This window comes from Meles meles, chromosome 11 (assembly GCF_922984935.1).
Source record: "Meles meles chromosome 11, mMelMel3.1 paternal haplotype, whole genome shotgun sequence".
Classification (NCBI taxonomy): Eukaryota; Metazoa; Chordata; class Mammalia; order Carnivora; family Mustelidae; genus Meles; species Meles meles.
The window spans coordinates 6,656,339-6,673,210 of record NC_060076.1 but is presented as its reverse complement, the minus strand read 5'-3'; the positions used below and the strand labels follow the sequence as shown (position 1 = coordinate 6,673,210).

General features: G+C 45.3%; 2 protein-coding genes across 2 annotated transcripts in view; one reads left to right on the top strand and one right to left on the bottom strand.

Annotated features, from left to right (window-relative positions):
- Positions 1-1,478: 1,478 nt before the first annotated feature.
- On the bottom strand, positions 1,479-3,566 carry DOLK (dolichol kinase). Its single transcript, XM_046021767.1, has one exon. It carries the CDS (start codon positions 3,249-3,251, stop codon positions 1,635-1,637), a length of 1,617 nt encoding a protein of 538 aa, XP_045877723.1. The 5' UTR covers positions 3,252-3,566; the 3' UTR covers positions 1,479-1,634.
- An 81-nt stretch (positions 3,567-3,647) lies between these two features.
- The window catches only part of NUP188 (nucleoporin 188), a 52,694-nt gene continuing 39,469 nt past the window's right edge, over positions 3,648-16,872 (top strand). Inside the window, exons 1-5 of the mRNA XM_046021995.1 lie at positions 3,648-3,698; positions 11,264-11,318; positions 12,930-13,003; positions 15,540-15,624; positions 16,627-16,707. Of these exons, the coding sequence (XP_045877951.1) occupies positions 3,667-3,698; positions 11,264-11,318; positions 12,930-13,003; positions 15,540-15,624; positions 16,627-16,707 (327 nt within the window). The 5' untranslated portion in view covers positions 3,648-3,666. The remainder of the gene's footprint in view (positions 3,699-11,263; positions 11,319-12,929; positions 13,004-15,539; positions 15,625-16,626; positions 16,708-16,872) is intronic.

Sequence of the window (16,872 nt, the reverse complement as noted above, 5' to 3'; positions counted from 1 at the left end):
TTTAAGTTGGGAGGTTTCACATAACAATGCATGTTTCTAAGCTTCCCTGAATGAGCAGGTCAGCAACTCTGGGCCTACGGCCGAGCGTGGTGTTGCCCGGCCAGAGTAGCCTCCTTGGAGGCTCTTCTCCTCCTCGCTTCCCACATCCCCTGTCCTCTACTGCATTGCCTGCCTGGCCTCAGCAGTCATATGAATTTGTGACCATAATTTTCAGACCCCGCTCTGTTTGTGGATAAACTGAGGCCCGGAGGGCAGAGCCCTTCCCCACAGTCCCCACACGGGGACTCAGTGAGGCAAAGCTCTTCCTTGGCACTCTGCTGCCTCTTTTATCAAGGAGAAAGCAGCCAGAGAGAAGGGAATGGTTTGTTAAGTCTTCTGTGAGCCCCATGGGAATATCTTAATAGGTTCTTCTGAGGGAAGGCTTGGCGGTGATCCCTAGAGCTCTGCTCCTGGCTTCTGGCCTTGGTGGGCCAAAGTTCTCATGTCTTCTATCTAGGCTCCTTCCTGTTAGGTTGGGTAAGAAGGGGAGAACCTTGTCAGGCAACTCACTATGCTATCTTCCCACTGATGTGAAATGTCCCGTGCACTCGGCAAATGTCCACTGGGCTCTCACAATGTAGGGCTCTGCTGGCACAGGGGATACGGTGGGGAATGGGGCTGCCCTGGACTCCGCCCTCACGGAGAGCAAGGATACAGCCTGGGCCCCACAGTAGAGCCATTCTCAGTAAACCCCGCCAGGTCCCGGTCTCTAATTTCTTACCAAGAGAAGAAACACAGTTTGGACATGACTGGAGTGTGAGAGGCTCTCAGGAGGAACCCCTTGCTAAGGACCGTGTGCCGTCCAGCCTGTCCTGCAAGAGCACCGCTCAGCTAGACAGCAGTGGTCTTGAGGCCAGGAGTGGAGTTGGCTGAAACAAGAAGTCAGCCCAGGCCAGATACCCTTCCTCCAGTCTTTCCACATGTGCAAAAGACCATCTCACCTCTCCCCTTCAGCCCAAAGGAGAGAAAGCACATGCGTTTTTCTCTTGGGTTCTCTTCCAAATGTAGTCAAGAGAGTAAGGTCATGCTGGTCTCCAAGCACAACCCATAAAAACTCTTGGCTTACTTGGCTTTTTGCTGACATGACGGCTGGCCTTGCTAGTAATGACCCTTTTCCTTGCTATTTGTTCCTTATGCACGGGCTGTGGGCCAGACCCTTCACACACCTCCCCTCCCTGGGTCCTCACCTGTGAGGTGCAGCCTTTTACTACTCCCATCTCGCAGACAGCAGAATTGAGGCCCAGAGTCGGTAAGCAACTCACACGGTTAAACAGTGACTCCAGAACCTGAGGTGGTGATCATTACACTCCACTGCCTCCGGGGTCCCCCCTACGCCCCCGAGGATTGCAAGATGAAAGAGGAGGGGTCCTACACCACACTCAGGTTCTTTGTGTCGTTGTGCTCTCTTTTTTTCTTTTTATATATCAGCAAAAACTAAAACCAGGAGCGCTTTGATTTTTATTTTGAATCTGAATCAACTGAAAAATCAAATCTGCTTCTCACCCCTTGGCGCTTCATGCCCAAGTGGCTGGCAGCCGTGGGGGACCGTTCGTCCTCCCCATGTCCCTGTTTCCTCCAACACTACTGCTCAGCAGCTAGGCCATCAGCAATATTAGGAGGTAGAGAGGCAACAGGAGATTGTCTATCTGCGTAGTGTATGCTTCTAGGAGGGACACGATGCTGATAGAACCCAAAATCCAAGCATAACTGTAGTTTAGGTCCACTCCACTGTCAAAGATTAAAATCAGAGCTACAGAAATGATCTGGGCAAATATAGAGGTCATGGTCCCCTCAAAAGTCTTTTTGGTTCCAGGCCAGTGGATTTCCCCCATGGTGCTGCCAAAGATGGAGGCCATAGTGTCGCCCACACCCACAGCCAGGACCCCTGCATAGGGTACTAGGGCCCTTGCTCCCCCCAAGCTGCCCTTCTGTGTGCAGGGTCTGGGGACTAGCCAGATGGGAAGAGACATGCCCAGGAGCAGGTAAATGTGTGTCAGGATGAGTGGTCCACTGTCTCGTTCATCTAGGAAAAGGGACAGGAGGCTCCTCAGAGTGTGGCCCAGGGGCTTGATGCGGAAATAGCGCACGTACTCCAGAAAGATGAAGACTGCCAGACATATGGTGGCAGCTACATAGAGCAGTGTCCGGTCAAAGATGATACCCGGGATGTAGGTGGCCACCACAATGAAGTGGAAATACTTTCGGGTAATGGTGGGGGCCTGGTGCTTCTTGGACTCAGAAGATGACCGCTTGGCATTCTGGTAGAGCACCACCAGGCAGGCTAAGGTGGCCAGCAGAGACCAGTAGACTAGGAGGTAGACGCGGGTCTCTGTCTGGAAGAGGAACTGTAGAAGCCAGAGCAGGGGGTTCTTGTGGATGAGCCGGTGCAGCCAGGGGAGGACCACGCCAAGGCCCAGCACACAGGTCATGAGGTGGAAGAAGATGGAGGAAGCCCAGGTACCTGAGTCCATGAAGACAAAGAGGGTGCTGAAGAAGACGCCCATCAGCACCATCCCGACCACCACCACCAGCAGGAAGAAATCCACTGGGTCTCCCTGGCTTTCCACCACAGTCAGAGAGCGCTTGATGAGCTGGTTGAGCATGAAGCTGATGCCACCCAAGACGAGCAGTGCCTCCCCAGGGGTAAAGCAGCGGGGCAGCAGGTACAGCAGGATCATGTTGAGGTAGACGAAGATCAGCAGGACCTCCAGGACCTCGATCACCTCGCCCACACTGAGTGAGTGCTTCATGATATAAATGATGACTCCGCCAGCCAAGCCCGAGATGACACAAGTGTTGGTGGGCACTGGGCGAGTGATGCCCAGGCCCAACACTGAAGAGAAGAGGCCCACTGCCATGCCAGTAGCTGCCACCACAATTCCAAAGCGCTCAAAGTAGGGGTTCCCCACAGACTGGCAACGCTCCTTCATGACCAGTCCGAGCAAAGGCATGACCATTGATGCCGGCAGCAGACCACTGTTGGCGGACATGCGGAACTGGAAGACAGCACTTCCCTGCTGTAGCAGCCGGTCCCACTTGTACTGGACGTAGAAAGCCTGCACTGAGAGAGCCACGGCGCACCACGAGTACCGGTCCCACATGGTTGCGTGGATGCTTAGCACCACTGCGAACACTACTGCTGACTCCGCCAGCACCGACCCGCTCAGCGGAGCCCCGGTCGCCGAGGCCGGGGGAGCGTGCTCTCGAGTCATGTCTCTTGACCTGGAGCCCCGGAGAAACCGGGGTGACTAGCGATGCCTTGGCCTCTGGGTCCCTCGAGTCCTGCCAAGCCGACAGCGGCAGTTTCACACAGCCAGCACCTTCTCTTCTCGTTCTCCAGATGGGAGGAGGGAAGCTCCACTGTAGGCAAGCCACTTCCTGAAGCTTGGGAACTGGCGCTCAGCTATCCTCCGCCGCCTCGCACCTAGGACGTAGACGTTGCCACTCCGCTGCTCTCTTCACAGCCCCGGCTGCTCTCGCCTCGGGGTGCCCCCCTCTCTGGGCGTCGCCATCTTGGCCTCGCCCGCCGTCACGTGACCAAAAGCCCGCCCCTCACAGCCCGGCCGGAGGCGAAGGGTCACGTGGGTGCGGCGTCTGGGGGCGGGGTTGGGGCGCGCGCGCGCGAAGATGGCGGCGGCCGCCGGCGGGCCGTGTGTGAGGTGAGGAGCGGGCCGAGTCCGCGGGGGTGGCTGTGAGGCGCGGGGTCTAAGTCGAGCGGAAGCCGGGCGGGAGTTGCGGGCGAGAGGTGGCGGCGGTAGCCGGGCGAAGCCTGGCTAGGTGGACTGGCGCCGAAACGGAGGCGGTTACGTCCAAACGGTCCCTGCGCGCGGGCATCTCGGGCGACTTCTCCGAGACGGGGCCGGTGCCTCACCCCTTCCCTCAGCGCCGGCCTCCCGTCTCCTCACCCAGTCTCTTTCCCTTCCTCCCTCCTTCCCACGGGCGCGTTCCCCGGCGCCCCGCCCCCTCCCGCTTCCTCGTCTGGCGTGACGCTCCCTCGAGGCGCGACGGGACGCTTCGCGGTCGCCCGGGGGAGCCCCCATCTCGGTCTTCGCCGTAGCCCGGTTGCCCTGCCCCGGCGACGTTCCCAGCCTCTTCCATGTGCTCGTTAGGAGTCTGTTCGTGTGTGGCCGAGCCACCTCCCTGCAGTTGCTGCTCTCTCCGCGCTGCCTTCCATTCATCCGTCTGTTCGTGTCCTCCTGTATCGGTTCCATCCGCGGACGTGCCCGAATGCTCTAGGGGATCCCGGGCCCCGGACTGGTCTTTGGGGCTGAGAAGATGAAAGCTTAAAAAGACCGAGACAGTCCTTACTTTATAGAGCGCTTACGAGCGCCAGACCCTGCCAGACAGGCTTGCTGTGCATTAGCTCATTGAATGCTCTCAAGTCCGTGAGGCACCTTCTCTTTTACAGATGACTCACAAATCCAGCTCAGAACTAACCGGGTGGTGAGGCCAGGATTCAAACCGAGGTCCGCCCGGCTCCGTAGCTTTAACCCGATCACTACGCCTCTATCTTCCACCTTCCCGCCTGAAGTGTCTCCCATTGTCCCTACTATCCTCCGTCCTAAAATTCAACATCCCCGTCACTTACTGTGCCAGTGCTGTTTCCCCCACGTTTCTGTGTTCTGCGCTGCTGTATCCTCAACACCCAGAGGAGCATGTCATAGGCGCTCAGTCAATATTTATTGCAAACAGTGTCCATCTTCTCTGTAATCACTTACTTCACCCCGGGGCTCTGTTGAGATTTTCTGCTTTGGCATTTCCACCGGATTGCTTCTGAACTTCGCGGGGGACGTTTGCTTTTCCCCCCCTGAGCTGTTTCATCTGGCAGCATTGTGGTCATTGTGCCTTCCTTTTCTTACGTTTATTTCGTAGTCATTCTGGAGGTTGGGTAGGTTTAGCTCCTGCAGGGTAAGGCACCCTCTGCAATGAACAAGAACAAGGGAGGGGGCTAGTTTGCTTGAAAGATGCCTTGACATCCCTGGGAACCTACCAAACACACATCCGAAGATGGAAAAATGACTCTAGGATTTCTAGGCACTCGCTCCTTTGCTCAGAGCATATATTACAGTGATCTTCCTTTTTGTGCTGGAAAGCGCGTTACAACAGCTGGGATTACACCGAACAGCAGCCTTCTGTTTGAAATGCCTGGAGGTCTGGACTAAGAGAAAACGTAAAAGTTATTCCTGGTGTTTGCCGGTATGCAAGTGACCTCAGGCAGTGCACTTTACCCTGGAACCTGTTTCTCCAAATGAGTCCTTTTTAAAGTAGTGTTGAGATGGCTCTACAGCGTGTAGGAGAGTCCTTGTGTATGTTGATACGAGCAGGCACTAGTCAAAAATGGAATAATACACGTTAATCACTCAGGGTTTTGGGAATGTCCCTCAGGGTGTGGCAGTCAGTTAGAATATTGGCATTTTTAGGCATCTCTTGTGTTCTTCAGTTAATGTGTTTGTAGACGTTTGTGTGGTGTATGTGAATGAAAACCAAAACCAACAACAGCAGTTCCAAAAGCTTGTCGTTAAGCTTAAATTTCAGTTCACACAAGAGGCTTGTACCTAATCTGTGGAGTTAGGGCATCCATGGACGGTGGCCACTTTTATTTATTATCTCCCTGTGGATTATAACTGTGTTTCCCAAAGGAACTGTTTCAGAGTAGGTTGGCTGTGTCTCAGCTTTCTACCAAAAGGACTCCCATCCTAGAGGCTCTTCTTCCTAACCTCTAAGGTTTCCAGCCGTGTGGATCTCCCTAGGGAAGGTGATTTCCAGTTTTCATTGAGTCCAGTTCTTTTAGGAATGGAGTTCCATGTTGTCTGGTAGAACATTGGGCTGAAGGTCAATGACTTTTTAAAACTTTACCTTTGAGGGGCGCCTGGGTGGCTCAGTCGGTTAAGCGTCTGCCTTTGGCTCAGGTTATGGTCTCAGGGTCCTGGGATCGAGCCCCGCATCGGGCTCCCTGCTCGGCAAGGAGCCTGCTTTCCTCTCTCTCTCTCTCTCTCTCTCTCTCTCTCTCTCTGCCCGCTGCTCTGCCTACTTGCGATCTCTCTCTCTCGGTCAAATAAATTAAAAAAAAAAAAAACAAAAACAAAAAAAAAAAAACTTTACCTTTGAGGCAAGGTGTTTAGTTTCTGTGGTTTTGTTTCTCCTCCAGATACTTAGTTCAGATTTATTTATTGTGCAAATAAATGAGGCATACTATAGTACATATTTTGTTTCTTGAAGAAATGAATAGAAGATGTTTCCCTGAGGCTTTGGGTTGGGCATGACAGTTCTGGCCATGGTTGTTGTGTCTTGAGAATCGCCTGCTAAACTTTCAGGTTCCGATTTGAGGTGAAGTCTTCTATCAGCCCCTGGGTCAGTTTCCAGTGATCTCTCTCCTCTCTATTTTCTGTTAATGTGGTTGTATTCCTTTGTAGTGTCTAATTCTTAGGATCATGCTTTTTATTACTTTCTGGTTTCTCGCTGATTATGTAATGTGTGCTTAATTAACATCCTTGGTCATTCCCAGCACTAGATGAGGATCAGGAGGGTCTTAGATTTATTTGTATCCCCTTTATTCCTAGACCAGAAAATGTCTAGGATTCGAAGAACCAGTGACATTTGTTTCTGCAAGGATTTCCTTCCTGATAAATTACCATGTTCTCCTTCTTTATTAAAAAAGATTTATTTATTTATTGGTGGGGGAGGAGTTGGGGCTAGGGAGAGGGAGAGAGAATCTCAAGCCGACTTCCTGCTGAGTACAGAACCTGACACGGGGCTTGATCCTGTGACACTGAGATCATGATCTGAGCCGAAATCAAAAATTCAATGCTCAACTGACTGAGCCACCCAGGTGCCCCCTATTGTTTTCTCCCTTATTCTGCTTTCTCTTGGCACTTGTGCATATCATATGGGTTTCCTAATTGTTCTGTTCCATTTGGATTGCTGGCATTGCAGGTCTGAAAGGGACTCCTGTCATTCTCCTTTGATACTTCATCAGCATGTACTCCTTGAGGCCCTCTGTGCCAGCCACTGTGTTAGGGGTATGTTTGCCGCTGGAGAACAGAAAGCCTTGGCTCCACCTTTGCTCGCTTGTAGGATGAATTCGTGAGTGCGGCTTGATGCAGGTTGCACTCTGGAGTCGTGCAAACCCGGGTCCAAGCCCTGGCTCTATTATATGTTGGCTTTGTGACTTTACACAAATTACCTAACGACTTCTAAACCTTAGCTTCCTGATGAGGTAATGGGGATAATAAGAGGAACAGCTTCATAAGCGAGCTGTCAGTTTTCAATAAGTCAGAGTGTAAAATGCCTAACACAGTGCCTGCATGTTATAAATGGTTAATTAATGTTAATGCCTAGCAGTGCTTGCATATTATAAATTCTCAGTGTTAGCTATTTGATTCCAGGGCTCCCAGGACGCTGGGATCATGACCTGAGCTGAAGGCAGATGCTTTAACGACTGAGCTGACCAGGTGCCCTTGTTCTTGACATCTTATAACAAAAGGAGTTTAACAGGACACGGTTTTGCCAATAAAAAAAATTTTTTTTTTTTGCCAACAAAAATTTTAATTTTTAAAGAAAACTTTTTTTCTTCTTTTCTTTTGAGTAGTAAGTGTAAAAGTTACTGCCTTACTCTCGGACAGTGACCTCCAATCGTGTTTAGTAGCAGAATCTTTCTCTCCCCTTCTCTCCTCCCAAAAAGAGGCTAATATTGCAAACATAAAAGAGAGAGGGTCTGTACTGACCAGGTCTTTTACGTGCTGCTCTGAAACCAATTGATACCCTGGAGCAGTGGTGATTTAGGAATTCATCTGGGTAGTCGTTTTAAAGTGTAGATTGCCAGGGTGCCTTGGTGGCTCAGTGGGTTAAGGGTCTGCCTTCGGCTCAGGTTGTGATCTCCGGGTGCTGGGATTGGATCCTGGGATTGAGCCTTGCCTCGGGTTCCCTGCCCAGTGGGGAGTCTGCTTCTCCCTCTCCCTCTGCCCTTCCCCCTGTGTTCACACACACACACACATATTCTCTCTCAAATAAATAAAACTCTTAAAAAATAAAATGTGTATTTCCCATGCCCATCCTTTGAGAAACAGTAGCTCTGGGCTGTGACCAGGGTTCCATGGTGTTGCTGTGTTGTTCCTGGGTGATTTCACATATTTGAGAAACAACTCTTTCAGGAATTTGTATTAAAAAAAGAAGCAGCAGCATAAGGCACCTGAGTTGATAGAGCATGCGACTCTTGATCTCAGGGTGGTGAGTTTGAGTTCCACTTTGGGTGTAAAGATTATTTAAAAACAAAATCTTAAAAAAAAAACCAAAACAGAATCTATAGATTTTGGTGTAATCAACACCTACAGCTTGAATTTGACAAAACAAGAAATTCTGGGCCCTGGCAACAGGTCCTTGAGTGTGGGCTGTGGTCTTCGTATTTTCTTCTGGGAATCATTGCTACTTAGCTCACTAGAGATCTAAGTTCTGAAAGCAAATGTGGATAAATTAAAGCTAAGTGATGTCCAGGCTTTTTGAAATTGGAAGATGGATGACCAAGAGTGATTTGATTTACTTGCTCAGGCACACAAATGCCTTCAGTTAATGATAAATTTCTTTCCATTAATATTAGTGTACGGTTAGCCCCATTATTAGCCATGTGTTATATAGTAGGAATCTAATACATTCTGTGCAAGTCAGAAGCTGTCCTTGGTCAAATTCCAGTATATGCCATTTTAAATAAAACCCTTCCTTAATTTTTTGTTAATTCAGATTTATCAAACAAGTAAATTGGATGACAATTACTCTCTTTACAAAAGGCAGTCTTTAACATTTTACTATAAATTTCTTTAAATGGTGAGCTTACCTCTGTTTTTAATTACTTAGGGCCTGGTTTACTCAGACATTTTAATATACGTTGTCCATAAAGAGTCCTATTTGTTTCATTTACTAGGTCTAATGTCCAGATTTTTAGTATATGTGCTGCCGAAGCGAGCACTAATGTCCAGATTTTTGAAGAGCGAATGCTGTGTTGTCATCAGAAAAATGATTAGCAATCACACAGAGCCGTTGTGGGAGCTGGTGTCTATTGATGTGGCAGGACTCAAGTGTTTTCTTAAAAGCATTAACCCTTAGAAAAGAGATTTCTAATCTTAAGTGTGTTTAAATTTCTTTTGATGGGAAAATCTGGACTTTTTTTTTTTTTGGGTAAAGATTTTTATTTTTGAGTAATCTACACCCAATGTGTGCCTTGAATTAGCAACCCTGACATTAATAGTTGTATGCTCCACCCACTGAGCTAGCCAGATGCCCCCTGAAAGAAAAAAACCATTTTTAAAAAAGATTTAATTTATTTATTTGACAGAGAGATCACAAGTAGGCAGAGAGGCAGACGGGGGGGGGGGAGCAGGCTTCCCGCTGAACAGAGAGCCCAACGCGGGGCTCGATCCGAGGACCCTGAGATCATGACCTGTGCTGAAGGCAGAAGCTCAACCCACTGAGCCACCTAGGCACCCCAAAAATTTTAAGTAGAGCTGGTGCTTGGTGTTAGTTTTTATGGGAAAAACATTTTTCAGTTTATCCTCAGAGTTAAGAGAGCTTGTGTCCTTTTTGTTAAATGTTTAGTATATCTTCTTAGACCTTTTTGTTTTCTCTGCAGGCAGGCTTTCTAAGTAGTTTTAAATTTTTTTAAATTTTTATTTATTTATTTATTTTTGGAGAGATGGGGAGAAAGAGTGGGTGGGGGGCAGAGGGAGAGGGAGAAAATCTCAAGGTACCTCCATGCTGAACTTGGAGCCTGACTCAGGGCTCGATCCCACAACCCTGAGATCATGACTTGAGCCAAAATCAAGAGTCAAACGCTTACTGACAGAGCCACCCAGATACCTCTTGGGAGAATTTTTTTTTTTTAAGATTTTATTTATTTATTTGACAGAGATCACAAGTAGGCAGAGAGGCAGGCACGGCGAGGGGGGGTGGTGGGGGTGGGAAGCAGGCTTCCTGCTGAACAGAGAGCCCGATGCGGGGCTCGATCCTAGGACCCTGAGATCTTGACCTGAACCGAGGGCAGAGACTTTAACCGACTGAGCCACTCAGGGGCCCCCCTTGGGAGAATTTCTTAATGGTTTACATTTTGAAATTCAGTACTAGACTTTAAAAAACCCCATAACATGTTTCCTGAAGTTGAAAGGCATGGATGAGGGAAGGAACTTGGATAAGCACATGGTGGAGAGTATACTGGAGGAGCTCGCAGGGGCAGGGACTATAATGTGTTTTTATGTGTCTTGCACAGTGTGTGACACCTAGTGGCAATTAATAAATGAACAAATATAGTACCATTAACAATGACCAGTAGACTTTTTTTGCTTGAGAAAGTGAATCATATCATGCATTTAGAAAATTTTCTGGAGACACCTGGCTGGCTCAGTTAGTAGAGCATTTGACTCTTGATCTTATGGTCATGAGTTTGGGCCCCACATTGGGTATAGAGATTACTTAAATAAATAAATAAATCCTTTTTTTTTTTTTTTAAATTTTATTTATTTATGTGACAGAGATCACAAGTAGGCAGAGAGGCAGGCAAAGACAGAGAGAAGGGAAGCAGGCTCCCCACTGAGCAGAGAACCCGATGCGGAGCTCGATCCCAGGACCCTGGGATCATGACCCAAGCCGAAGGCAGAGGCTTTAACCCACTGAGCCACCCAGGTGCCCCAATAAATAAATCTTAAAAGAAATTTCTGGAGGTGATGAGGGGGGTTGAAATATACACAGTCCTTTTCTACATTCTCCTTTTTAGTCACTACATTTTAATGAAAAGGGAGGAGAGAAATACTACACTGAGACGTCTTAGCATAGGAGATGTAAGATAATTCATTAATTACTGTATTCCATTCTAAAATGTACATTTTTTCATATTTTAATGCCTCTGATGTTGCATGCATTTTATTATTGATGGCTGGTAGAACATAAATAATCATGTATCCTGCAATTAACGGCATCTTAAATGCATTAAAATACAGTAGCCATCCTCCTTTTTAACACAGCATCTGCTTAGTTTAGGTTATATGTCAAGTTCTTAATTTTTATTTTGAGCTCAAACTTGTAAGAACAATATAATGGGAATCATGTCCAGAATTTTAACAAATTGTTTTATACATTGAGTTTCCTGGTTTCAGAGAATAAACAAACTTGACTAGAAGGCAGCTTACTCAAATTTGTATAATCTGAAAGTGCAAAATTACCCCTGCTTTCTGTCATTTTTCAGGAGCAGCAGGGAACTGTGGACGATTCTGCTGGGAAGGTCAGCTCTGAGAGAACTGGTAAGTGGGTGGTGGTCTTGAGTGGATTCTATGGTTCTTATGTAGCTTGTGTTACAATAAACCTCCGATATTGCCTTGTCTTTGAAGGAGGAGCTAAACGCACTGTTTTTATTCCTGAAACTTTACAAACATTTTGCATTCCCTGCTTCTCTCTGCTGGAACATAGTGTGTCTTCTCGCTCAGCTGCTAAAGTTTCCAAACTTCTACCTCCTTTTTTTTTTTTTTGGAGATTCCTTATCTAAAAAGATACCTGTGTTGCTGGACTGGCTGCTCAGGGTTTGGGGACAAATACCACTTTGCTGCCTCCGGCTAAAGAAAGTTCTAAGTCCTTTTCTCTGTCTCTTTCTTTACTTGCCTTTTCTTTTTATCCGTGTTGCCAGCTTCTTAGGTCACAGGGGCTGTGGTTTCTAGGACATTTCCAAGTATAGTAAAGGACAGTTTTTCATGTTGATCCTTGATCCTTCTTCATGTTGACCCTGTGAGGGTAGAGCATTAAGATGATGTTCAATTATTACTATTGTTACTATGGTAAGCAACATAATGAGTGTTATACCTTTTTTAGAGCCTTTATTTTTATTACTGTTTTTTAAAAGATTTTATTTATTTGACAGAGAGAGAGAGCGCAAGTAGGCAGAGGGGCAGGCAGAGAGAGAGGGGAAGCTGGCTCCCTGCTGACCTGAGCTGAAGGCAGAGGCTTAACCCACTGAGCCACCCAGGGGCCCCTATTTTTTTTTTTAGTAGGCTCCACATCCAACATGGGGCCTGAGCTGATGACTGTAAGATCAAGAGTCACATGCCATACCATCTGAGCTAGCCAGGAGCCCCTAGAGCCTTAACATTTTTGATATGCTTTCATCTGATAATTCTGCTTCTAGGAATGTATCTTACAGGAATGAAATCCTAAAAAGTTTTGTGCACACAGCTCCTTACAATCTTGTTATTTAAGGAATCATAGTTTAAGTATATCTAACATTAGAGGCATGGTAAATAAATTATTATTTAGCCACTTGATAAAATATTATGCAACTGCTAGAGAGGATGTTTATCAAGATTTTCATAATAAGATTAAGGGACGCCTGGGTGGCTCAGTCAGTTAAGTGTCTGCCTTCAGCTCAGGTCATGATCCCAGGTTCCTGGGATTGAGTCCCACGTTGGGCTCCTTGCTCGGTGGGGAGCCTGCTTCTCTGTCTGCCTGCTGTTCCTCCTAGTTGTGCCCATGCATGGTCCCTCTCTTTCTCTCTCTCACAAATAAATAAATAAAATCTTAAAAAAAATTATAAGGTTAAATCATTGTCAGAATGTTAAGCAAAGAAAAGGAGGCTACAGAATTCTCTTTTTTTAAAAGATTTTATTTATTTATTTGAGAGAAAGAACATAAGTGGAAGGGCAGAAGGAGAGGGAGAAGCAGACTCCCCACTGAGCAGGGAGCCCCAAATGGGGCTTGATCCCAGGACCCCAAGATCATGACCCGAGCTGAAGTCAGTTGCTCAACCCACTGAGTCACCCAGGTGCCCCCAGAATTCTCTTTTCAAAATGATTTCAGTTATGGGGAAAAACATTAAAGGCTCAGGATTATGTAAATCCTTATATAATTTCTTTGTTCTTTTCCAGAATCAGATTGAGGCAGAACTGAATAAACATTGGCAGCGGCTCTTGGAAGGGCTGTCCTACTATAAACCACCCAGGTATGGCTAATCCATGTGTCTGGTTAGAATAATTCCCCTGAGGAAGCTGGGGTAGCAAAACTGTCTGTGTATGATTTTGTGATACCGCTAGATTAGGGAGATCGCAGAGAATACAATTTGGTTACCAGTGGAAGAGAGTTGGGCACATTATTTCTGTCTGTTGAAAGAGGGGGAAATTCCTTTTAGAAATATAGTGTTATTGAATCCAGTTATATAACCCTAGTGTCTGGGGATGAGGAGTCATTAACTTCTTCAGTTAATAGTTCTAGTGTTTATTTTGGTCCTCCGTGTCTGTGTGCGGTGCCATCAGCAGCAGGTGCTGGGACAAGGCAGTGAGCAGTGATGAGAGCAGCTGACCGCTTGTGGAGGATTTACCGTGTACCCGTTATTCTTCTGAGCATGCATAGCGAGTCATTCAGTCCTCATAAAAGCCCACTATTTTTATTCTGTACTTGAATAAATAGATTTTTTTATGGGGTAGTGGAAAACAACAATAACATCATATAAAGTAGTTTAAAAATGAAGAGAATACATCTTGGAGGATTAGACTCTTTTATGTTAACTCCTAGTCCAGGTCGCATTCTAGTGCATTGTAGTTACCAAGCCACCCTCGTTTCCTTTCTACTTTGGAATATTTGATTTTCTTTTTTTACATCTTCACTTTCCATCATCATTTCCTTAGGTTAATGAAGAACTTTTTTTTTGTTGTTGTTCACTAACCCTATCCCCATACCTGTTTCGAAGTAACTCCCAGACATGGTGTTGTTTTATCTGTAACTACCATGTATCTAAAATATATATATGGACTTAAGAAAAAGAAGATAATCACTGTATTATCACATATAGGTACTTTGATTATTATCATTTCCATTTTACAGATGGGGAAACTGAGGCACAAAGAGGTTAAGTAACTTGCCCAAGGTCACTCAGCTAGTAAGTGTAGAACCAGGATGTGAACCTGGCAGTCTTACTCCAGTCTTTGTGTTCCTAATCATCATTCTGTGTTGCCTCTTTCAGAACTGACTGTTTCACTTTATCTAGCCTTTTGTGTCGTGGATTTCCTGTGAAATGTGAGAGTCTCTATTAAAAAAAATCCAACAACAACATGCTTGTAGTTCACAGAACAGACATTTGTGGCATTACTTTCTTTTTTTAAAGATGAAAGTTTCTTTTATAAGCAGCATGATATTCAAAGTCCGACAGACCTTTTTTTGTAACTTCAGGCTTTATTTGAATTTAACCTTTTTTTTTTTCCTTTCTTTTTTTGTCCTCTTTCTAGCCCAGGATCCATCCAGGATCCCACATTGCGTTCAGTTGTCATGTCTCCTTAGCCCATAACTGTGACGGCATTTCAGTCTTCCCTTCATTTTCATGATCTTGAACAGTTTTGAGGAGGACTGGTCAAATATTCTGTAGAATGCCTTCAATCTGGATTTGTCTCATGTTTTTCTTATTATTAGACTGGGGTTGTGGGTTTTGGGAAGAATGCAGAGAAGTGAAGTACCATCCTTACCATAAGAGAGGATGGGGTTTTCCACATGAAATTGCTGGTGATCTTAACCTTGCTCACTTGGGTAAGGTGGCATTTGCCAAGTTTCTCTTCTGTAAAGTCATTTTTTCCCTTTTCCCTACTCTGTGTCTTAAAAAAAAGTGGGTCACTAAGCATATAGCCTACTCTCTGGGTGGGGGTACAGTGAAATTAAACTACTTCCTGAAGGAGTGGCATCTGTATATATTGTTTAGACTTCTTATGTAAGGAAGATTTTTTCCCTTCTCCCTATTTATTTCTGTCATATGGGCTCATGTATATTTATTTTATACTTTGCTTATACCTTGTTTTAGCTTTGCTCACTGGGAGTTCTTTTGGGTTGTCATCTACGTCCTCTCGACATTACCCCATCTTTTTTGTTTTCTGAATATCTCCTCTCTGGCATTAAGAGTTGCTCCAGGCTCATCTAGTATTTTCTCTGCCGCAGCTCTAGAATTAGCTATTTCTCTAAGGAGTCCTGGTAACTTTTATTAGATAATGCTGTTAGAAACCAAGATCTGGGGGCTGGGTGTGCTCACTGCTACTGGGGTTTTTAGCTTCTAGGCCTTCTCCATAGGTAGAGCTAGGTAATATATGTATGTATACTAACAGACCTGGTTTTAAATTTCATCTTAACTTTTTATTAGCTGTGGGATTTTTGGTAAGTTATTTATTGATTCTGAGTATTAGTAATTCCATTTGTAAAATGGGATTAGTAATATTTCCCTTTCATAGTTGTAAGGATCAAAAATAATGTAACCTAATACATCCATATATAATATTATTGTAACTACAGTTTGTAACAGATAGATACCATATCTATTATTTAGGCATAAGTAGTTCTGTGTCATAAAGTCTTTACAGATGAACTTGTTGTGTTTGTGTGTATTTTCATAGGCACCTACAGGGCAGAAAAAGGTCTGTGGTAAAAATATCTTTAAGTATGTTTATTTAAAACCCTTAGAGGGTCATTGAGAATGAGGAAATGATTCACTGTTCTTTTCATAGTCCAAATTCAGCCGAAAAAGTGAAAGCTAATAAAGATGTGGCTTCACCGCTGAAGGAACTGGGTTTAAGAATCAGCAAGTTTTTGGTGAGTAAAAATTAGCATGGGCTCAGTTTACTACCTGCATTGTGGATGTGCATTGTGTCGTTAGTGGTTTTCAGTGAAAATTCAGTTTATTTCAGTTTTGGAGATTAAATTGAACATGCTGGGTTTCAAAAATATCCATGTGGTAACTCTTCTTGTTAAAAGCCACAAAATAAGTTGCCACGTCTGTTTACTATATATATCATGGAGTTTTCTTCTTCATGTACTTTGTTTTATTTTATTATTTGTTTATTTATTTTAAAGTTTGTTTTTTTTTAATCCATTTGAGAGAGAGAAAGTGAGAGAGCGAGAGGGGAGAAGCAGACTCCCCCCATGGAGCTGGGAGCCCGATGCAGGACTCGATCCTGGGATTCCTGGATCATGACCTGAGCTGAAGGCAGTCGCTCAACCAACAGAGCCACCCAGGCGCCCTGTAGTGTTCTTTAAATTGCCTAGATTATATTTAAATATATAGCTATTTCTTCTTAATTTTGGAAACCCAGATCATGCCTATGACTGTATCAATGGCTTGGTAAATAAACACAGTGTTTCTGACATTGTAAATTTAATTGTCATGTAAATTACATGTCTCTGACTGGCTCCTTTTTCTCCTGTTTGGGGTAAAATTATGTTGTGTCTTTTAATCTTTTTTTTTTTTTTTAAAGATTTTATTTATTTATTTGAGAGAGAGAGATCACAAGTAGATAGAGAGGCAGGCAGAGAGAGAGAGAGAGAGAGAGAGAGAGGGAAGCAGGCTCCCTGCTGAGCAGAGAGCCCGATGCGGGACTCGATCCCAGCACTCCGAGATCATGACCCAAGCCGAAGGCAGCGGCTTAACCCACTGAGCCACCCAGGCGCCCCGTGTCTTTTAATCTTTTAAAAGGATTTTTATTTATTCAAGTTCTGTGTTCATTCTAGAGGACAGATCTTTAGAATGCTTTATATCCCATGTGTGTTTTCTGAGCTGAGGTGTCTGTGCCTCTCTTAACGACTCCTGCATTTCAGGGTCTCGACGAAGAACAGAGTGTGCAGTTACTCCAGTGTTACCTTCAAGAAGATTATAGAGGTACTCGGGACTCACTAAAGGTTTGTAGTTATGTCCAGCTCCTTTCTCCTGCCTTCTCCATTTTTCCTTGTGGGTTTTAGGTGTTCAAGGGTTTTGGTACTGGTTCTTTGCAGCAGAGGTAGATGATCAGATACAGTGATTTTCAGGAGACACTTTCTTTTTTTTTTCCTTAAAGATTGTATTTA

Coding starts and splice junctions, on each gene's coding strand:
- DOLK (XM_046021767.1), bottom strand. CDS start 3,251: ATGACTCGAGAGCACGCTCCCCCGGCCTCGGCGACCGGGGCTCCGCTG.